This window comes from Astatotilapia calliptera, chromosome 16 (assembly GCF_900246225.1).
Source record: "Astatotilapia calliptera chromosome 16, fAstCal1.2, whole genome shotgun sequence".
Lineage (NCBI taxonomy): Eukaryota > Metazoa > Chordata > Actinopteri > Cichliformes > Cichlidae > Astatotilapia > Astatotilapia calliptera.
The window spans coordinates 20,970,828-20,992,832 of record NC_039317.1 but is presented as its reverse complement, the minus strand read 5'-3'; the positions used below and the strand labels follow the sequence as shown (position 1 = coordinate 20,992,832).

General features: G+C 39.7%; 2 protein-coding genes across 4 annotated transcripts; both read right to left on the bottom strand.

The window, feature by feature from the left end:
* Nucleotides 1-210: 210 nt before the first annotated feature.
* Nucleotides 211-6,149, bottom strand: cytip (cytohesin 1 interacting protein). Of its 3 annotated transcripts, XM_026145096.1 has the most exons (10): nucleotides 3,880-3,979; nucleotides 3,672-3,726; nucleotides 3,342-3,573; nucleotides 2,976-3,052; nucleotides 2,762-2,816; nucleotides 2,563-2,665; nucleotides 2,258-2,351; nucleotides 2,053-2,119; nucleotides 1,703-1,769; nucleotides 211-1,486 (listed from the first exon to the last, which is right to left on the bottom strand). In XM_026145096.1, exons 3-10 carry the CDS (start codon nucleotides 3,507-3,509, stop codon nucleotides 1,008-1,010), a joined length of 1,110 nt encoding a protein of 369 aa, XP_026000881.1. In that variant the 5' UTR covers nucleotides 3,510-3,573; nucleotides 3,672-3,726; nucleotides 3,880-3,979; the 3' UTR covers nucleotides 211-1,007. The 3 variants fall into 3 exon arrangements, with proteins under 3 accessions (XP_026000881.1, XP_026000879.1, XP_026000880.1); XM_026145094.1 differs by having other exon boundaries at nucleotides 3,342-6,149; XM_026145095.1 differs by having other exon boundaries at nucleotides 2,976-3,025; nucleotides 3,342-6,149.
* Nucleotides 6,150-6,221: 72 nt separating this feature from the next.
* acvr1c (activin A receptor type 1C) lies at nucleotides 6,222-21,297 on the bottom strand. The gene is made up of 9 exons (XM_026145093.1): nucleotides 20,985-21,297; nucleotides 15,600-15,830; nucleotides 12,919-13,161; nucleotides 12,521-12,751; nucleotides 12,256-12,423; nucleotides 11,684-11,840; nucleotides 10,563-10,687; nucleotides 10,048-10,178; nucleotides 6,222-8,235 (listed from the first exon to the last, which is right to left on the bottom strand). The coding sequence occupies exons 1-9, from the start codon at nucleotides 21,052-21,054 to the stop codon at nucleotides 8,110-8,112; spliced, it is 1,482 nt and encodes a 493-aa protein (XP_026000878.1). The 5' UTR covers nucleotides 21,055-21,297; the 3' UTR covers nucleotides 6,222-8,109.
* Nucleotides 21,298-22,005: the final 708 nt, after the last annotated feature.

Sequence of the window (22,005 nt, the reverse complement as noted above, 5' to 3'; positions counted from 1 at the left end):
GTTGTTTTACAGGATATAGATGAATTCTTCTCAACTAGTTTTAAAGCCGTGTTCATTTCTTCAATTAATTCATCTTTTAATGACACAGTAATTTTTTTCACTACCTGCATCTTGCACCAGTAATTTTCAGTGAGTGTGGCTCACTCCAAAGTTGCATCTTCACCAACATTGAGACTGCAATGCTACATGAAAAGTAAAAGGAAGCACCGGTGACTGGAAACATCTTTAAAAGTTTATTGTTCGTTAAGAATTTTCTGTACATCATGATTTTATTTACAAAAAAAAAAAGACTGTGGATCATCGACATTAATGACACTCTTGCCACAGAAAATAAATGATACATTTTTACAGCAATTTCAACAATTTACAAGAAATTGTTACTTTCAGTGTTTCTGAATACTGAAAGAAACTTATACACAGTCGGAAAAAACAATTTGGAAATGAAAGCACTTAAGTAGTACTCTCATACCCACATCCTGTTTTTGAGCTGAGCAGCTATCTATAGGGCGTAGAGGCTTTGGTTTTGAGCACCTGAATATGTCATAAGTGATTTATGTCTTCTCATGTGCTTTAGGTTACATGTTTGTTTTAAATTTTGAAGTTGGCTACATTGATACAGTTGCTGCGACTTAAATCGATTAATGCTCATCACAATCTGTGAACATGACAAAAAATGAATTCAAGTAAGTAGGATATATAATTTCATCTGTCACACTTTACAGTCTGTTCAGTTTACATTCATTCAGCCTGCATTTGATTTTGTAATGCTTTTGTGCCACAAGTTAAAGCCAAGCAAGCGAGCCAGGCAGGAACTATAGGGGTAAATGCATACAGTATAAAAGTGTCCAACTTGTTTGCATTCCCATGAAGGGTTAACCCAGGCTTTTAAGTGTGGCGAAACACTTGATTGCATTGTCTGTTTCTATTTGTAATGTGTTAGGAACTTGACAGACCCTGTTTACCAACACTTAATACTGAATAGACACAAGGAGCATTTGGAAAGCGAATCACTGAGTGTTTGTTCCCATCTCCTCCTCTTCAACTGATCGTTGAAGTCCAGGAATTAACTTGAGAATGTGTTTGCGGACACTGGTTCTCCTGCCTCTTCTGGGCAGGGTTCCAAACAAGGACGAGATCCTTGTTTCCTCCCAGGACGGAGACAGAGAGCTGGTGCTGCCGGCCAAACTGGAGCTGCTGGAGCGGCCAAGAGGTTGGTGGTGATTGCTGGAGCTCGATGTGTGAGCTGAAGAGCTGTCTTGCGAAGGAAAGTCTTTGGAGAAGAAGCAGTTATCATCTGTGGTGCTGGCTGCACTGCTGGGACAGGGTGAGATCACGTCCCCAAACACACTGGCTTGGTCACTATCATCTGTCATCACACTCCTGTAGCTGCTGTCACTGGAAAAACGCCGGCCCAAGCGCCTGATGGGGGAGCTCAAAATAGCTGTGGAGTCTATCAGGAGGTCGAGACTGCTGTCGTTTAAATTACCTGAAAGCACAACAAAATCCCAGTTAGCTGATAAGAAATTTGTATCAGGAAGCTCATCAGCAACTTCCGCTGTATGTTTATCTGTCAGGGGAAGGCCATTTGAATTATCTGGAGTTTACACATCAATTCACATCATCGATGGCACATGCTTCAGAGAAATGTTAATGGCTGTGAGAAAGGAAGTGCTGTGGTCTGACAGCTGAGCATACTTCTCACCTCGCATTAGACGCTTTTCCTGTAAATTAAGGCCCTGCAGCTCCACCAATTTCTCACGTAGTGATTGCTGTATGGGCAAAAAAGGCAACAAAAACATTACACTTGTGCTTCCAGTAAAACTCTTAACTAATTCACTGAGAACATTTGCCTACAAAGATATTTGCACACAATGTCCATGCAGAGTATAGCCTGAGTAATTCAGCTGTGCAGCTGCAGGTTAGAAAGTATTGCTGGGGGCGTTTGAGGCTTCACTACTGCATGGCTTGGTGACTGCTCTTTTTTTTTCTTTGCCTACATCACACAGCTAAATGGTGTCACCATCAAACACAGACAGGATTTAAGAGACTCACCTTGAGGGCGTCCATCTTCTTCTCCAACTCTATCTGCTTCACTATATTCCCACAAACAGTCTCTAGTCTGGAAGAATATATAACACATAATTACACTCTGTTATAATCCTATTATAAACTATTGTTATAGTGACTTTTTAGTTATCATCTGTTGTGCTTTTTTTTTTCTAGCAGTATTTAGGAAGTTATAAATGTTGTCACTCACTTTAGACAGTTGGTGGATTTTCTTATCTGATCAAGCACGCACTGGTGAGATGAGCCTTCAATGCTGACGCCATTGACCGTGACAATTATATCGCCTGTAAAAGATAAGGATGCAGAAATATAAGGAACGAATTGGTTATGATTACACAACATAGCTGTAAACTGCATGTGCACATCAGTGCGTGAGATTGCAGGCGTAGGTGTGAAGGCATGTAGGTATTCACATATAAGCGTAAGCGATATATCTGTCAATCGTCACGCAGCCAAAACGAGGCCTATACGGTAGAAAGGATGTGGGCGGCTCACCTGCGGTCAGGCCAGCACTCTCAGCAACACTGTCCTCGTTCACCTTGCAAACAAACGTGCACATCTCCACTGCAGGGCTGTTTTTCAGCTGCAGCCCGTAAGTCTGCAAAGAGAGACAAACGTGTCACAAAAAAGCGAGCCAAAAGCAACCCTTTTTTTCCCCCCTACACAACTTAAGCATGCTTCAGTGTTTGCTTACCTGAATTTCAAAACCAAATGTCTCATTGTCTTGCTTTTCCAAAATAATCGTGGTTCTGTGCAAAAGCAGAAAAAGCAAACGACTATTAATTAATATCAATTTTTAAGAAATGTAATAAACTGTTCATGCACAAAAAGTCCAGTAGACAGTTTTTCTTTTACACGTATAAAAGGAAAAAAGATGAAAAGTTGCACATCAATCCTGATATATTTACCGTTGTGGGTCTGTGTAATCAACCAGTGAGTTGGAGTAAGCCGGCTTGGACTGCAAACAGAGAGATGCAGAGTTCCTCTTTAAAAACAACAAAGGGCACTTTTTAAACTTTTAATCCTTCCTAGAAAGTATAAAAGTGTTGTTTTTTAAAAATAACAATAGAGATTTAAAAATTATTTGTTGAGCTGCTTTGTTTATTTCTCGTAAATTGGTGAAACTATATCACATTACGGCTTAAATCTCAGCTGTAATCCCACGTTGCAAATCAGTGTTTCGGTTATTTGATTTAGACAGCAGAAGTCTGAGTATTTACTGATGTGAAATTATAAACACACATACGTGTATTGCACTTGACATATTGTCTCACCTTGCAAACTCTGGGCTGTGAGCCAGTGCTGTGACGGTGCCGATCACTGTTCCCCCTCAGTGAAGCTCGGTACCACAGAGAACTTTTCTTCTTTGGGGTATTATCCAGAATGTAACTCTCCTGGCTGCCCTGGCGCTGAAGTCCATTGATATTCATGATGGAGTGCATGGTAGAATAGTCCTCAAAGCAGCATTGTGTCCTGCTGCAGCAGCTCTTCAGCGATTGTGTGGTCCTGCCCTGCCGTGCAGCCAAAAGCAAATGCATCAAGCGGAAATCCACATCATGTGATAGCTGTGGTAAACCGCATCTGCACTTCTCAGCTTCACGTACCTTGTTTCCTGTTCACCGCCTTTAACTTTTTTCTGTCTTTTCTCAAGAAGTGCTTCTGTGTTGGTTTGAAAAGAAAAAGCAAGGAGAGTGTTTAAGCTGTTTCTTTTTGAATTCCCCTTCAAACAGTCCCCTTTTCTTTTAGCAGTCTTTGCAATTTGATTTATGGTCTGTCAGAAATCAGCAATGCATGAGAAACTGGCCACCTCACCTCTCCAGCAGCACCTGCTTCCAGCCTCACTCACTCTCAGTTTTGTCAATGGGGCTAAGCCTGTGTTCTGTGCTCTGCCAAGCAGGGAGACTTGTCTTATAGGGCCAGACAAAAGGCTGATTTAGCTCAAGGCCAGTTTCATGCTTCCTAAACAGACAGCACGGGTCATTGGGCCGAAGGCATCAGACATGGTTGGATCAAAAGAAAAAACACACACACACACAGGCAGGCTGGCAGGCGTGCAGACAGTGGTTAAAGAAAACTAAGCTATGGTGCACAAACTTCCTCTTTCTCTCGCCAACACCATTGCCTTTAAAACATATACAGAGTTGCTTTACACTCCATTGTATAAAGCCCATGTAAGAAGCAGGCTGCCTTACAGCAATCCACTCTGCCCCACTGACCCTCAGGAACAGTTTGCTAAATAACCACGAGACCGTCTGGACACTGAAGTCCCGTGTGCTCCATTCAATCCATTACTTGCATAATTGGGTTGGAAACTGATTTATGTAGAGTATCAAAATCTTGCACTACCCGTCTTTATATTGTACTTTCAACAACCCAGAGTTTATAGCCAGGTCATGTCCTTCATAACATGCAGTACCAATTTTAAAGCATGTGATTGGCAATGGTTAATTTTTAAGCACGACGTTTATCCCAAACATTCATCCAAATGCAGTGAAAGCATATACAAAGACACAAAATTCACTACATTATTGTACCTGGTCCTAAAAAATCTTTGAAACACGGTGTCTAACCAGATGCTTACTCTGGATGGCATTCCCTTAGCCTCCAGCAACACTCTGAGAAATCTTCGAGTCCTTTTTAATCAGGATATGTCCTTCAGTGAGCACATTAAACAAATATGTAGGACTGTCTCTATTCATTTGCGCAATATCACTAAAATTAGAAACATCCTGTCTCAAAGTGATGCTGAAAAGCTAGCTCATGCATTTATTCATGACTGAAAAGCCTTCAGGTGATCCAGAACAGCCAAGAGAGTATTAACTAGGACTAGAAAGATATTGTCCCATATTCATTTCACTTCACTGGTTACCCTTTAAATCCAGAATCGAATTTAAAATCCTTCTCCTCAGGCCCCATCATATCTTAAAGACAGTACTTTTGGTTCCTAGGGTATTTAAAAGTAGAATGAGAGGCAGCGTCTTAAGCTATCAAACACCACTTCTATTAAACCATCTCGCAGTTTGGATTCAGACATCTTCTCTACTTTTGAATGTGTTCTTAACTTTTCCATTTTTACAAAGCCTGTATTTCAGATTGAAGTGACCATTCCTTCGTCATGTTGCAACAGGCCGCTGAAGTCTTTCCATGATGCACTGAACATTTTTTTGTTGTTGTTGTTCAAGCATCTCTTCTCACTCTGTGTTTTTACACCACTACTGTATTTAACCATTAGTAATTATTAAACTCTGGCTCTCGTCCATAACGTGCCTTTTGACTTCTCTATTTTATCTCTATCACCTTCAACCATAAGGGGAAAGAGATGACCCGTTCTTGTTTCTGAGTAATGTAGTCAATGACTTTGCTGAGCGCAAGGCCGGAAAGATAAAGCTCTGGTGGGTTAGTAGTTCATGATTTTAGAGATGACTGACACATTGTTGACACGCATTTGTTGAAAATTTGCAGTCACACTGTGCGTTATGTGTATGATGTATCTAGAACCTGTTCCACAGGAAATGATTGATGAATGATGAATGAGTGTGATTGTGGTGATCGCTCGTTTGTCCCTTGCTTGCTGTAATGCTTACATTACAGCTGTCTTTGTGTTAATTTAGCAAGGCTGGGTTTGTTTTGAGCTTGTAGCCTGGTGGTGTGACTTTATAGCAAAAGGTTGAATAAACGTGTCTGTTCCGCTGATGGTGCTGATGAAAAATTAAAAGCAGCTAAAAATACTTTTAAAACCTAACTTTTAAATTCTTATGTGCGTGTTTTGATGCCCCGAAGTGACACAACGTGACCTCCTCTTACATGACAGCCTTCACTGTAAAAATCTGTTAATGCAACACAGAAAAAGGGGGTTGACTCATCCATGTAGCGCTGATGGCTTCAGTGTCAGCGCTTTATTTCCTCTGTCTAACGGACATTAACAGCGTATGCAGAAAGAGCAGCAGAACAGAAACGCAGATGAGTCACGCCAGTTGAAAGTGCGAATGGGAAGATGATAAAGAAAAAAAGATCAGCTTCAGATAAACGGCTCCGGGAAATTCTGCCCCTGTAACTTGCGCAGTTCTGCACAGTCATTTCTTACAAAATTACCCTTGAAATGTAGGGAGAGCAAAACATCCCATCTTTCTGTCAAAGTCATGAATGATGCTCAGTCAGTGAAAAAGTTTATTTACCCACTGACATCACATTTTATATGGATAATAAATAGTGCAAAAAGAGACGACACAATGCAGTATGAGGAAGTAACACAAAACAGTTTTCGATACATCAAACATGTATATTTAAATGATGGCGGGCTTAAAATCAAAAGTAGGTCTTACTTTGTTTAAAATTCTATATTATATGTGAGATCAGAAACCAGAAATTGCACACGGTGATATGCTTTGCTATCTGCTTTCTGTCCCTTTTTGTGTCTTCATAGAGAAGCAGATAAGACACAATACAGAACATATAAATAATAATAACATTCTAATTTTCAGTAATTATAGAAAAAAGTACCTTATAGTTTTACAGAAATAAAAACTGAAGACTTGCACATTTTGCCAAGAGAGCAACAGGCTACTGTACATAGCTTATTTTCAGAGGCAACACTGCTGATACTACATATTATTCAGTCATTCTGACAATAAGTGCTTTCATACTGCAAAATAGGCGAACACTGATACCAAGCACAGATATTGAAGTATGTCACTTGTCTCTGAAACTAAAAACATGAACATATGGACAGGATGTGAATGAAAAGCCTCAGTGTATATTTGTTATGTTTCACAGTTTCACAATCACTACACCGATTGTTCAGATTATTTCAATCCACAGCTTTAAATAAGGAGTCACTTTGCATGATTTCAAACACACATGCAAGCACACCTACACATGTGTGCACAAATCGTGTGCAGATTCAGATTTCTGCACTTCCTCTAAGCCTGTTTATGTCGAGGCTCTGTAGGCCATGTTAGTCAGTGGTGCTAGTGATGCTAATGTGAACCCATATTCAAACTGTGCTCCCCTTATGTGGTATGTAAAAGTAATCAGCAGCATGTTGCGCTACGTTTGCACCTTCGGCAGCTTTTTTTGCCAATTTCTTTTTCACCTAATGCAAAAATAAGTCAGGTTTATATAAAAACAATGGATTTGAATTATATATAGGCTTTTGTTTAGATGTTTTATTTTACATTTATCGGATAATTGCTCGTTTTTGTTCAGCAGCAGAAAGCTTTTTTTAGAAAAAGAATAGAATAGACATTCATAGATTTTCTTATCTTTATATTAAAAATATGTATTTGTAGTGATTTTTATGGTTAATCAAACAATGTCAGAAATATTTCTTTGTCGGGATAAACTTTCATTAGTTCAAGTTGCACTCTATATGCTGAAATACCCTTTTCATGTAGTGACCATTGGCACCAGTGGATGAAAAGTTCATCACTCCATTACATTTCTTCTGCTTATAACACCCTTAATTATCCAATTCCTGTGAGTTAATTTTTCATTAGCAAACCTTGGATGCATTGAGCTAAAGATGATCTTTTACTTGTAAGCTTAGTGCTTTGTGTACATGAGTGCCGGTCAAGCAGAAGCACTTCTGATTAACAGGGAAAATCTGTATGTGTGTCTGTCATTAAAAAACAGTCAAACCAGCTGTTTTGTTTCGTTTAAATCCAGTATCCTACAAGATTGTCATTTAGCACATTAACTACCCAGCAATACTGTATTGGCTACAAGATATGGCACAAATATCAATGTGCAACTTCAAGCTTTGGGCACTTATGATACTGAGGTAGCAAAATAATCTATTTATACATCAAACACGACTTATTTATAATGGCTCTTCCTACCAAGAGTTTAGCTGTTTGGTTAAAATGTTGCTTCACAAGGTGTCTAAGTGCAAAGCTTTAAAAAATGACTCCTACAATACTTTGGCACCAACGACGACACGATGAAGCTCTCCGACGGTGTGGGGGCCGTCTCGGGCAGTAAGAGAGGTCAGTTATTTTACACCAGCGCCAGCACCAGTGCCGATCTGCAGAGCAACAAATCTAACTATTCTTTGATGTCCTTGATAACGGATAGCTGAGACAAGGTTTTCTTGACCCGCAGAGCAGTCAGTCGCGCAGCAGAGTTGGCGTACCAGCACTCCCTCATCAGCTTGCCCATCACACGCAGAGCCTGGTGTAGCAACGAGATGAGATGACGTTATAAGTTACAAAACCCGGAAAATCACAGGTCAGGCTCCAGTGTGTACTGGAATAACAAATATCAAACATCTGATCTGAACAGTTTCACCGGTAACTAAACATGCAATCCAACCTCTTTGATTGACTCTGTAGAAATATCTTTGCAGCCTTTGCAGTGGTAGTAATAGTTTTTGGTAGCTAAAATTGAATACAGTGGTGTGTCAGAATAACGCCCAATTCTCTTCTGTCGGGAAGTGGTTTAACAAGAAATGAGATCTGAGACAAAGAAGTCTCAGACCTCACCCTGTTCTGTCAATCACTTTTAGCCCATTACCCGAGGCCTTGAAGATAACCACTGCTATGTGTGTCATCCCTCCAGTGCCGTCCTGACTTCTTAAATATCAAGTTTTCTGTACATTTTAAAAAGCTTTAAGAGAATTTCCACTTTCATATGGCTGTAATATGTATATATTTGAATCACCGAGTTGTCTGATGATATCTGTGACGATAGTGAACAGTGTCCACTAAAGTGCAACTCCCCCTGAAAGGCAAGGGCTATACTACAACTTTGATGTTTTTTTATTACATCATGCTGACATCAGCCTATCGAGGTCAAATGCTTAGCCAATCATGGTACTCGTGTCCTCCAAGGCCTAGCATATTGTTTGAAAGTTTGAAGACGAGCCATAAAAATTGTGGGTAATAAAAAGCTCTTACTGAGTTTGAAATTTGGTGCCTTGACCTTGACCCGATTTTCCCCAAAATGAAATCAGCTCGAGTTGTTATTGGTATCTAATATCACACAAAATTTTAAAATGATACATTGAAAACTGTTGACATTAGACTGCTAGCAAACAGACAAATGACATAATATACTCCCTCCCTTCCTGGTAGAATAAAGAAATCTCCCTCAAACTGGCAAAACTTGTGATGTCATGATGCGTTGTACACAGGAAAAATTATGGTAAATTTATTGACCTATGGATAAGACTGAGGTAGTAGTTTGTGGCCACAGTGCATCAAGCATGGAGGGTGATAGCTATTACCTATAACCTCAATAGCTGTTACATGAGCTCCTTATGTATAAAGTTGGGACAACAGACTAATCTTTGACAGCCACCTCAGCTTAAATAAGCATGTCACCTCAGTTGTGCAGCTTGGTTTGCAGCTTACAAGACTCAGTAAGGTCTGCTCAGTTTTATCTAGATAAAATCTAGACACAGTCATATACATGCTTTAAGATCCCCTAGATTATCTTACTGCATTTCTCGGTTCACACTAAAGCATATTTCAGATCTCCTGACATCATTTGCTCGTGACTGTGACATCGATCACTCTGGAAACAGTTATAAAACCATTTCTAAGGCATTAAGACTCCAGAAAATCAAGGTGCGAGCTGTTATCCACAAATCGAGAAAGCTATTGCTATTACTTGGGTTATTGTTGTCTAATATTAATTTTTTTTGATGATCTAAAACATGTAAGTGTAAAAAATATGCTAAAAAAGTAAGAAATAAAGGCTTTTTCCCAAACTATATATAAATGAAGTTGACAAAGTTTAATACTGTCAGGAGCACACACAAAAGTTTGTTTTTAGCATGTAATTTGTTTAGTTTTAAACATGCTCATGCTTTGATACAGCTATTTCATATGTGACACTGTAAATTTTCCTATGTGGTTAGAGGCTGTTGGTTCACTGATGCTCGGTTTGGTGCTAAACTGTGACTAATCGTGCTTTATGTCACCATGACACCGGCTCTTTGACAGCTATCTCACATAACGACACATCAGATTTCTGTCTCACCTCACAGCTCTGCCACTGATTGGGAATGCTGGGTCTGAGCTTCTGATCGCAAACCACTTTCCTCATGTCCTCAATGGATGGATCTGAAGGCACCATGTCATAATAAGGCAGCTGAAAATCCTCATGAAGTCCTGTGAAAATGCAAAAAACAAAAAAGCATTTTGTTTATTGTCTGGGTTTTTTTTTACAGTTTCATGTATGCACTCTTCTTGAAGCAGTGCATGCTTTTCCTTTTTTCTATGATTACATACTGTGGTGATACTCAGTGTAATGCTATAATATGGCAGCGTATGTGCAAGTAATACTTGCGAGCCACAAGTTCAGGCCTCAGTTAATGACGTTAATATGGCTGCTCATTTCAGACAGCCTGCACTGAGAGTCAGTATAAGATTTTTTTCAACTGTGTATTATGCAAAGCAAGTCTCTCACAGTCGCTCCCAAAATAAAAGTATTGTTTTGGAAATTTGCATGAAACTTGTGGTAGAGTGTATGTGTGTGTGCGTAGTTTGAAATACCCCTATCGGAGCATCTTCTGGCCAGTTCCCAGAACACCAGGCCTAATGAATAGATATCCGCCCGCTTAAACGACTCAAAGGTGTTTATATTGATTGTCTCATCCAGGATTTCTGGAGCCATGTACCTGCAGAGGACAGAATGATTACTGTCTAATGAAATAAAAAGCCCAGTACCTCTTGCAGTATATACTTTAACGAATTTGTTTGTGTGGGTTGGGTTCAAAACTTTCTCACCCAAATTCTAAAAATGTGAAACCACAGGTCACATCACCCTCGTCAAAACCAGCAGAACATATAAGCTGCAGGACATGCATCCGTCTTCATTGCTGAAGACAGCAAAGATTCAAGTGCTGCTCTTGTAGGAATGGTTATCACTTTTTAAAAGGACAAATAATATATCATCTTTAAAAGAAAACACAGCACTTACTCAAGCCTTATAGACTGACCAAAAACAAGTCCACAACCACTAGGAGTCGCCAAAGCCTAAATGCTTGAGAATGGACTGCTGCTAAATAAATACATTTGTTTTTGTACTGTTTACAGTTGCATCACTGCTGTTTGTTCTCTCACACCAAATAAATTGAGATTTCATGACTTTTACTCAGCATTTTTCTCAAACGGGCTGTGTGAACTGTGTGCACAGACACTACATGATGATGTCTCCTCTATAAAGAGTATTATTTATGCATCAATCGGGGGGGAAAGCTGTTCTACACATGTGTTCCTGCACTTTTGACCTCTTTAAACTTTGTCCTTTCCTCCATGCATCTTGGAAATAGGTGAAGCTGTGCCAGAAACCCCTTGTGCAATGTGTACATACACGGCTAATATTACTCTCTAAATAAACAAGGCCAGTTATTCCAGCATGACACCTGGAGGGCCTTATTTGTTACTGTGGGTTCTGCTTTTCTTGCTGAAACCAAAACCAAAGATGCTGGCTTCCTCTTAATGTTTAAGGGCCAATTAATAGTATTACTTTAAAACACACCGACATGAGAGAACAACTCAAAATCACCAATAATATTTAAAGAACATGGAAGTGATTTCGGTTTAAAGGCACTTCAGTTTAATTTCACATTTCTGTTTTGTGTGTGTTTTTTGTATTGTGACATAAATCCAACCTCTTAGTTCCCACTCTGTGGTTGGATGGTATGTCTATGGTGTTTGTGCTGGAGTCGAGTTTCACGGCCAAACCCAAATCTGCAATCACCGCCGTCCCGTTCTTCTTCACTAAGACATTTTTAGATTTTAGGTCTCTGTGAGCAATGGCTGGCTTCCCTAGAAGCAAGAAAGTAACAATTAAGGTTATTCTGGAAGCCCCAAAAATGTTCTTTATATTACAGCAAATATTTTGGGTCTTTTAGAGATGGATAAAATTGAGGATCATTTTCCAGCCTTAATGTCATAAAATGTCACCTTATCATATCACAGCAGGGTTTGCCTTGTGGTTACACTGTAGCACTGAGTTGATTAGCAAATTAATGGTCAGTCAATGGAAATTTTTTCTTCAGGTTTTAATATATAAAGATATCGCATTGAGATATAGGAAGCACATGGCCAAAATACATTTGCTCCTTTTAATAAGATTAAAGGATATATATATATTAAAGGAAATAGAGCACCCTTTGAGCTTCTCTGATGTGACTTCACTGTCCTAGAATTCAAGTTCTTTATTTACTAAGTACATTCATACCCTGTGTGCCAATGATTTCCATGTGGAGATGTGCCAGCCCACTGGCTATGGACAGAGCAAGAATAATCATGCCTTCCACTGAGACCGTGTGCCTGTTCAGGTAATCATACAGGGAGCCGTGCTCATGGTACTCTGACACCAACCAGAGCTGAGTCCATGAGCCGTTATCTGCAAAAAGGCAGCGAATGACAACGTTATATGTTGGCGAATTTATTTCATAGCTTAATTTGTGAATACATTTGTATTTAGTGCCTAGTTGTAAGACCTTTGTTATCAGCAGCAATAAAGCCCAGGATGTTTTCGTGCCTGAGCATGACAGTCTGATAGATCTCAGCTTCACGGAACCACGAGCGCTCGTCCCTGGAAGAGAAGATCTTAACTGCCACGTCCTCGCCCCTCCACTTGCCGCGCCACACCTCGCCGTATCGACCTTTTCCGATGGTCTCCTGCAGGACGATGGTTCGAGCTATGGTTCGCTGGACCAGCAGTGGCAGCCCTGCAAGATGCAGACGGGAAGAGAAGAGCAGTGGTTTTGTCTCAGCAGATCATAGCTGGAGGGATCAACAAAATGTGTGCAATTACTGGATTATACTTGTACCACAATGGTCACAATCCGGGCCATCGTGTCAGTAACCATGTGACAAGTTCAAGCAGTTCTCTCACCTGATCCTGAACCAGAAGTGCTCATGTCATATATCAGATCTTTGAGACTTTTGTCAGGTGACATTAGCAACTGATCATCCAGAGGCTCCTCCGGGTCCTGCTTGTGGGATCGCCTGTAGGCACAACGGTGGCCCTGCACAACAAAGACGCCTAGCAGGATCCCTACACACAGCAAGCAGGAGGGCACCAGGATCACCACGATGAGCTGCAGCCTGCTCCAGCCGGGTTCTTCTGAAGGCCTCTCTGAACAACAACATAGCCAATATTATTAGCGTGTAGTCCTTTTCTAACATTCCTAGTACTTTTTTTGGTTCAATAATCAGTAGAATGTAGAATGGGGTAAGATTTGCAACTGTGTTTAATGGGTCTAAGGTCCCTGCTGTGTCTGCTGCACACCCTGGTGGTTACTAGAAAACATGGCAAGCAACAGCATAGGGGGCAATTAGCACAACTCAACACATCAGGTGTTACATAAAACTCCAGCTAGCATAGATGAGTCAGCTTTTTCAGACTTTTAGAAAAGCTCAGCAAAATTAAAACACCACTTATTCTGCAGCCCTAAACTTTAGAGAGGTGGAAATTGAACGTTTGGCAGATGCAATGTTTTCTTGTTTTTCCAGCGTGTCTGAAAATTTTCATCACTGCCTGTAAGTGTCATTAATCAAAAAGGAATAAAGATATTGAATCTTTTGGTGCCAGCAAGCTTTCACTCCTCAAAAAATACGTGCAGTGAACTAATCAGCAACAGGTGCACCGTCAGACCTCGCAAATAAAGATCTGGGCTTGGCAAAACAAAATAACTTGACGTTTCTGTCCCTGACCTTCATTCTGTCTGTGGGTGGCCAGAGGAAAACCTGGACACAAACAAAAACAGGTGAGCGGGTGGGCGCTGTGATAATATGAGATTTAGAGACATGCTGGCAAAATAATGTGCTGTCAGTGCTGCATTACTACCATGACCTAGTGCTAATTTTGTTTGGTCTGGGGAAATAAAGAGGGAGAATTCTGTAACGATTATTTGGCCAACTTCAAGATTGCAGGAGCTACAACTAACTCTTTCAACATATATGTGCATATGTGGGTACTGTAATAAAAAAAAATAAAGGTTTGAAAAAAACCCAAGTCCCCAAAGGATGAAATGTCCTCACCAAGTGATCCTAAAATGTGCAACATCTGCAGATGGCCCAATGTGCAAAGCAACACATTGTGAACTAAACCACAGTTTCTTAAGACATCTTTAGCCTTTTACCTAAATACAGATCCTGCCATGTGTCCAACTGGTGCTCAGCAGATATGGTGCAAAACAAGACCTTACTCTCTCCTCTGGCTTATAAGACCTTCTACACACTCTTTTCTTCCCTCTTAGGTGATTGGGGTCATCTCAAAGCTTATATCTGCTTTTAAACTGTTTACTACAGCTAAGTGGAGTTTGGAAATTAGGTACAAAGGAACACTTAAAGTATCCCTTCCCATGTGTTGAAAAACTCTAAAGTAAATCAAATTGTACAGCTACACAAACCACTAAACACTGCCTAGCACTTAAATGTCTGAGTATAGAAATGCATGGATGTCAAAGCGAGGTCATGAATTCTTTATGTATAAAAAAAAATCCACAGCTAAACGGATGAGCTGATATGTAGCAAAGCAGTGGAACAGATTGATTGCGCTGTCCTCATTCACAGTCAGCACCATCATGGCCTCGGGGCACTGCCCCAACCACTCTCATTAAAAATCTGCAGCATCAGACACTTCAGCACCAAACATATGAATATGATCATATATTTGTTTTGTTTCTCACTGACCATCTATACCTTTCTGCTTGCAAATTGGAAACAATCAGTAAATGAATCCATTAGGAAATCAACTGATAATCTGCAGTATTTTTAATAAATAAACCATTTCAGTAATTTTTTTAGCCAGCTGCATATACAAAGGTGTGAGTAATCCTTCTCTGCATTAAGCCCAACTTCCACCCGGCAGACCCATGAGAGGCTTTTGGGACTACATGCCTGACAAAGTATTTATTTATAAATCAGGCGAGGGAGGGGGAGGATCACTAACTGACGTCCCATAGCCTCTGCCAGATTTGTTATGTCACAGGATCTAGGAGGATCAGCATCCACCTCGTCTAGCCGGGACCAGAATGAGTGGGAAATCCCACACAGATTGAGTTGGTGTTGCCGCTGAGTGTATGCTACTGAAGCAGTGGAACATTAAAAGACTGTCTGAGGGGCTGAATGCATTTTTCCTGTATTTCATTTTTACAATATCCGCAAACTGTTTATATATAAATCTATTCATTTTTGTATCTGCTATCACAGCTTATGTAGGGCAGAGTACACTTTGGACAAGTAGCCCATTGCAGGTCTAACCCAAACATACAGACAAGCATTTACAGTCATACCCACTGCTAATTTAGAACGACAGGCTAACTAACATACATATCTTTGGAGACTGGGAGGAAGCCAGAGTATCTGGAGTAAACCCGCACAAGCGCACATGCAAACTGCACACAGAGAGGCCCCAGCTGGCCAGGTGGTCTCGCCACATACTGCTGCATTACCACACTGTGCACTGTTTATATATAACTCTGTATTATTTCTGCTTCAAAACACAACCAAAAAATAGTAGAGGCAAATAGACACAGCGGCCTCAGGTTATTAGCATCGTGTGGGCTGTACCTGGGTATAGGTGCAGGGTCTCGTTGTTGCAGAAGTCAGTGAAGCAACAGTTCCTTTTGGAGACATTTCTGGAGCTGTAGCAGAAGACCTGGCCTTTCATCTCAGAGGGGGACAGGCAGGACTTCACTGCCTCCTCCTTCCCATCGATCAGCATCACAGAGTTCCAGCAAGCGCCGTCTGCTGCTGTCTCACAGGTGTTGTTGGCACACAGCTGGCACACACACTTCAAACCTGAAAGACATTGAGATTTGGTGATTTTTGTCTTCAGACACTTTACAGCTGACAGCATTCACTGTACTTCATTTATCTGTGAGTGACTGAGGGGGGCTGGGGGGAGGACAATATACTGACTCGCGTGAACAGTGGTTTTTAACTCTTTAGTAGCAGGATGCTCCTGTTACACAATGACATCTATGCTCTTAATGGATGGAGGTGGAGGAACCAGATTAATGCCTCTTAGTTTAACACCCACATAATCTTGTGTTCTACTTGGAGCTGTTGTCATGCTTTGTTCCATAAGCAGTGTCTGATAAGCAAGAGTGCACTGCCTGCTCACAAGGAAGAAAAACAAATAGCTTTAAAAATTGCTAATTATTTAATTGTGTGCAATGTTTTTTATGGCGCCTTCAGTTTTCAAGCTAAAGGTCTCCACAGCCTTATCTTGTAAATTGTAATATTTTGTAACAAGTATCACCCATTCATACATTTTTTTATAGACACTGATGGCTGATCCTGAAATATAATTATCAACAGCTAAGTGACAATACCTTAAATCAGTTTCCAGTCATGACTGCTGTATGTATGCAGTAATTATTTTACTTACTGTACTCTGTAATAATCTTAAGTCATTCTTCACTGCCTTAATTTGGATCCACCACGCCATAAGACCTGTTGTCAGAATGGCTTCTTTACAGCCACTGAGACCTTTTCTGATGACTCTGCAGTGGACAGCAGACGGATCAACTGAAGGACCAGATGCATCTCGCAGGTTCTGCGTCAGGTCTTAGCTGGATTTTTTTTCCTATTTCTTTAGGATATGAATTTCAGATACTGTCCATCTACTGTAGATATTTTTATCCCTGACATTTCTTCATTTGTCCTCCACTTATCCAGTTTTTACAGAATTTCTAAGGGCCCTCTGAATACCATGCTGTGCCAAGTCTTCTGCTGAGAACTCTTTGGAATTCACCTTGTTGGTGCAAAAAATACTTTATGCTGTTTTTGTACGTTCAACTAAATAAATGGGAATAATTTCTTTTTGACATGCTCTTAGAAACAAAAGGCCTAAAGATTCAAAGTTGCCTGTTATAATGGCCTGGATAAACACTAGTTCCTTCACTTAGTCGCCTTTTTATACTTAAACATAGATCAATGTAAAAAACAAACAAAAACAAATTCTGAAAATGTTTGGATACAGGACTGGATGGAAAACAAGTGAAAAAGCATCCAATGTCCAAACCTGGAGACCAGTTTTCTAAAAATACAATAAAGTCTGGCTCACTGGAAGCAAAATGTTAAGAAATGAGATTAATCAGCTGTATTTTTATGTTTTTTTTTTTGTTGTGTGCTTTTTTAAAAAATCGTATAAATCATAAATTCATTGATACGTAGTGATATCAGAAATCAATCCCTGTTTATTCCAGACTCTTGTTTTTTTCTGCTCCCTCGCGAATCTCCTGGAAAGCTGATCAATTTTTTATTGACTCTGCATTTTGTACTAAATCTGGAACCACATTGCTCACTTGGCTCAGTTCCCATGAACTATGAATGCCTTATAAGTAAATCTGACTTACAATATGCATGTCACACAGAGGTTATATGGTACCTAAAATCTGGAAGAGCCAAAGTATGAAAAGGGGATTTAAACAAATATCATTACATAACAAAATAATATCTTTATAAACATAATCTTTATTTTCAACATCTTGTAGCCTAACCATTAAAGTGAAAAAAATTTCAGCCCACAGTAAACAGCGGTGTACGGTCTCAAAGGAGAAGTTTTTGAAAAATTCAATTAGAGTATATTTTTCCTCCAGCCTGCTGTGCTGTTCATTCAGGTGGTTTTGATGCGAGCTGCCCAGTTTTGGACATGCTGGCTGTAATGTCTGGCTTCTCTCTGACTATAATGGAACAAAATGCCACTCACCTTGTGGTGACTAAGGTGCCAAAAACAAACAGAGAACTGATGTCTCTTTTTCCAGAACAAGAAAAAGAAATACAACCACAAATCTTGCTTTGACCAGTGTCATGTAACAACTATTTTCTTCCCACAGTCTACAACCACTAAAACAAGCGCGCAGCTAGCTAATTATAGCTCTGCTGAGAGAAGACATCATTAATGTTTACATCCCATAATGCTCTCATCACGAGTACATGAATCCTTCTGCAGAGTGACAGGGATTGCAGGTGTAGTTCGGAAGAAAGGAAATATCTCCCGCATGAAAGTGCTCATGGACATTTTTTTTTTACCCCAAAAGAGACATTTCTCTTTTTTTTTTAGCAGCAAAGAAAAATAAAGCACTTAGAGACCACGTGTCACCTGATTTACTGAATTTAAGAGCAGGCAGACATCTCTCCAGCCAGCTCCAAACTCACAACAAAACACTCTAAACGGATAAACTGTGAAGGAACGAAGACATAAATTTGATCTTCATTATACTGACAGAACATAATCTCCAGTGGACAACTGAGCAGCAATAACTCTTCATCCTTTTGGTCTTTAAATGGGACTGATTGACAGTTAGAAATATGACCAATCTTCTCTTTTAAAGGTTTTTGTAAAGCTCGTCTTGATGAGAGACCTGCTGACAAAATCAGCACAAAAAAAGTTCAGGTGAAGACTATGAGATTACTTTTTGCCTTTTTATAGCATAGCTGGGGTTGCTTGGTAACAACCTGTTCAAGGACAATTAAGTTAAAATACACCGAGGTGCGGCGAGAGTTTCCTTTCTTAAAGCTGATGAACGTCTGAGCACTGGTGTGTGTATTTAATCACTTGTATAACACTGATGGAGACCGAAGACTTGATTTGGGGATCGTGCATCTTAAATGGCAAAACTATTTTTCCAAAATATACATGTTCAAAATCTTGTTGAGAGTTTATAAAAGGCGCAAAAACTTCTAAGTAAAAACATTTTTATTGGCTTAATTTATCAAATTAGCAGAAACAAAAATCTAAACTTCTTACAATAAATGGGACTGTGAAACCTCACGTAATCTAACAATAGTTTAACAGGAAACTTGTCTAACCATTTGCCCTCTTTCTAAATCCCCATCTTATGATGATATATAACTACATTTCAAATCTATATTTAATTCTCTCTGTTTCAGGAACTTCATATTACCCCATAGCCTCTGCGTGCACATTTAAAAAGCTGTGAAAAGAAAACCAACAATGAATCAAAGTTGATTCCACATCCATTCAGTTTGGAAGTGGATCTTTGCTTTGAATCCGTTTTGAAATGACTGTTTGCAGCTTTTAGAGCTTGTTTTGTGACAAACCCTAGAAGGGGAAGCTGAATCTGAGCAGTGACAGTAATGAGTACTCTTTTAAATGAAATATTGCGCAAACTTTGCACATGCTGTTCACATTTATAAATCATTCTCCATAAACTAACAGGTTTGGATAGCCCTGCAGCACCCCTCAATCCTGAAAGAATAATTACTCATTTCCTCAGGCATCACCAGAGTCAGTTACAAATTAATTCTCTCTCTGTGTTGGGGAGTATAATACTGTTATTTGCAGTGTTGTGAAGTCTTGTTATAACTGTGGACCAAACTCGATGAGTCCCTTTGAACTAATATCTGCACTAATATAACAGAGAAAGTGTTTACAATTACAGGAAACAGGGAATATCTGCCACACTAGAAAATCACCCATTTATTACTCAAATAAGGAATACGTTCACTGCAAAGAATGTAGAAAGAGAGACATTTTTACTTTGTTATTTTTCTGGCTTTACTTAAATCTGCATTTAATGAGCCTTGTTAACCTTTTAAGTAGCTCAATTATTCGGATTGAATTCCAGTGTCTAGAAGAATAGCACTGAGGCTTGTAGAATAATTTGGAGGCATTAAGCAATAAGAGGCATTTAGCGCAATTAAGCAATAACTGGTTGTTTTTAAAAGTTTCACTTAATCATTGCATTAGAAATTAAGCTATTACATAGCTAAAGGTGACCCAGAGTGACTAAGAGAGTGCAACTAGTACAACTTACCTTAAGTCACCTGTAACCTTTTACCTTAAGTCAGAGAATGTCAGATGAAAAAACTTGTGCTTTTTAATTATTTTCAACAAAATGCGTTAGACAAAGATCTGACATACAAAGTTTGCCAAACAATAGTTTTCATCCAGTTCAACCCACCATCTACTTGCCCCACTGGAAATGTAGTAAAACATGCACTGCAGTCTAACACAGTTTTTCTAAGTTGGAGTTTATGTCTTTCTGTGTACCTGAGCCCACCAGCAGCCAAACAAGCCAGGCTGTGTTTATGAAGTAGCATCTGTTCTGTTTTCCAGCTCTGGAGTTAAGTGGCTGCAGATTCTCCAATTCTTAATGTATTTCATCAATATCAAATGCAATGTTACAGCACTTCAAGATGCAGCATGAATGTGGGTGGAAACTATGGATTGTTTTCATCAGTTAACCTGACATCTATTTCCATAATGAACTGTTTGGTCTGTAGAATAAAAGAAAATTGTAATGCCTTCAATTTAGGATTTTCTGCAGCCCAGTTTTCAGCAAATATGTAGTTTTGGGCAACAAGTAGTTCAAAAGCAAAACATATGACAAGAAAAAGTTGCAAATCCCTTTAGAGACACTTGAATTATTACCTCAGTTATCAAGTTATGAGAGTAGCTCCAGGTTATTTTTGAATGATGAACTATCCTTTCAGGGGTGTAGTATGAATTCAATCACAGAAAACAAATAATTAATATTTCTATTTCATATTAAGCAAAACGTTTTAATCCTAGATACAAACAGGCTACAAGGCAAATGCTTTAAGGTCTTTGAAATGATATATCACAGCATGTGTACTAAAGCTGACCACATATTTTAGCCAAACCTACTTACTGACAGCTTGAAATTACAGTCTTTTAACACCCATACTTCCCCACCGCACACATGCTGTTTGTGGGCGGTAACTTTACTTTCAGACCTTTTTAACAGCAGCAAAATAAGAAAAAGAAATGCTCCACTTTTGATCATATCTTTAAAGACAAATTCTTCTTCTTTTTTTTTTTATTGCTATAAAGTTTTGTGTGATTTTGAAAAGCCAACTATACTAATTGGGTTAGTGTAGGCGGTCTAAGAACTCATTAAAAACCTTAAAAAAAAACAAATGGCACAGCTTATTATCATGTTGCACCCTGAGACTGTGTACCTGCAGTCAGCTGGGCGACAGTCAGGAAAATCAACGCCGCTTGAAAGCACTGCTTCCCGGGACGAGTCATGGTAAGAGCCGCATCTGCTCCCTCTCTGACGCACCGCTTACACAGCTACTCTACAGAAAACAGAGCAAATAAACATTGCGGTAAAGTCCGTCGGCCATGCACCCCCGCCACAAACGTCTCCGTCTGTAAACGATCGAGAAACGCAGTTTGCTCCGCCTCTGTTGACTGGACTTTAAGAGGATTAGCGCTGCAGACCTCTGATAAAGACATGTGAATGGGAGCCAGAGAGAAAGTGCGTCGCACATCCATTTAACTGCTGTCGGTCCAATGAAACACCACCTCCTGTCTGCCAAAGGGATATGGAAATTACCTCTGCTCACTGAGGTCTCACTTATTTATTAAATGTGCAGAGATTTTAAACTATTTACAGTGTAATCTGTGGAAATTACTAACTACAACGCCACAATCTGGCCAATCTGCAACCCATACATTATTAATAAATAATCCACAACAAGGCTGCTGAGCTCCCTAATGAACACATGAGAACATGAGCACTCTGTGCTTCCCTGAGTGCAATTAATGTCAGTTAATGCAGAAGGAACGAATATGTCATATGAATGTGTCTTTGAATGTGTACTCTGAGCCCCTTTACGCACAGTGGCAGCCTTCCAGGCTTAAAAAATAGAGCCAATGCAACATGCCAAAACCTCAGTTTCTCCAATGGAGGCTGACCCCAAAAAGCCAGTCACTTCCCATGTTACAAAGCCCAACTTTAAAAACATGTTTACAGACTGCTACAAAAACAGTTTTGGTCTCTAAGGAAGCCAATGTTTCCCTTTATTTAAAAAAAAAAAAAAACTGCTCAAGGATTATTCTCCTTTGCAGCTGCCTGTTAACATGTTAAAATGACATTAAGCCTTAAAATGATGCATTAGGGATTAGGGGTCATGATTGCTATGACTGACAGGTGGATACCAACACAGCTTCACCACACCATCGCAGCGAATCAGA

Excerpts from the sequence above, each read along its gene's own strand:
- acvr1c (XM_026145093.1), bottom strand. The coding sequence starts at position 21,054 with ATGACTCGTCCCGGGAAGCAGTGCTTTCAAGCGGCGTTGATTTTCCTG. Across the intron at positions 15,831-20,984 it reads TGTCGCCCAGCTGACTGCAG|GTTTGAAGTGTGTGTGCCAG; the intron begins GTACACAGTCTC and ends AATGTCTTTCAG. Across the intron at positions 12,752-12,918 it reads CACTTCTGGTTCAGGATCAG|GGCTGCCACTGCTGGTCCAG; the intron begins GTGAGAGAACTG and ends TGCATCTTGCAG.
- cytip (XM_026145094.1), bottom strand. The coding sequence starts at position 3,605 with ATGCATTTGCTTTTGGCTGCACGGCAGGGCAGGACCACACAATCGCTG. Across the intron at positions 3,053-3,341 it reads CACAGCCCAGAGTTTGCAAG|AGGAACTCTGCATCTCTCTG; the intron begins GTGAGACAATAT and ends TTGTTTTTAAAG. Across the intron at positions 1,770-2,052 it reads AGAAGATGGACGCCCTCAAG|CAATCACTACGTGAGAAATT; the intron begins GTGAGTCTCTTA and ends TTGCCCATACAG.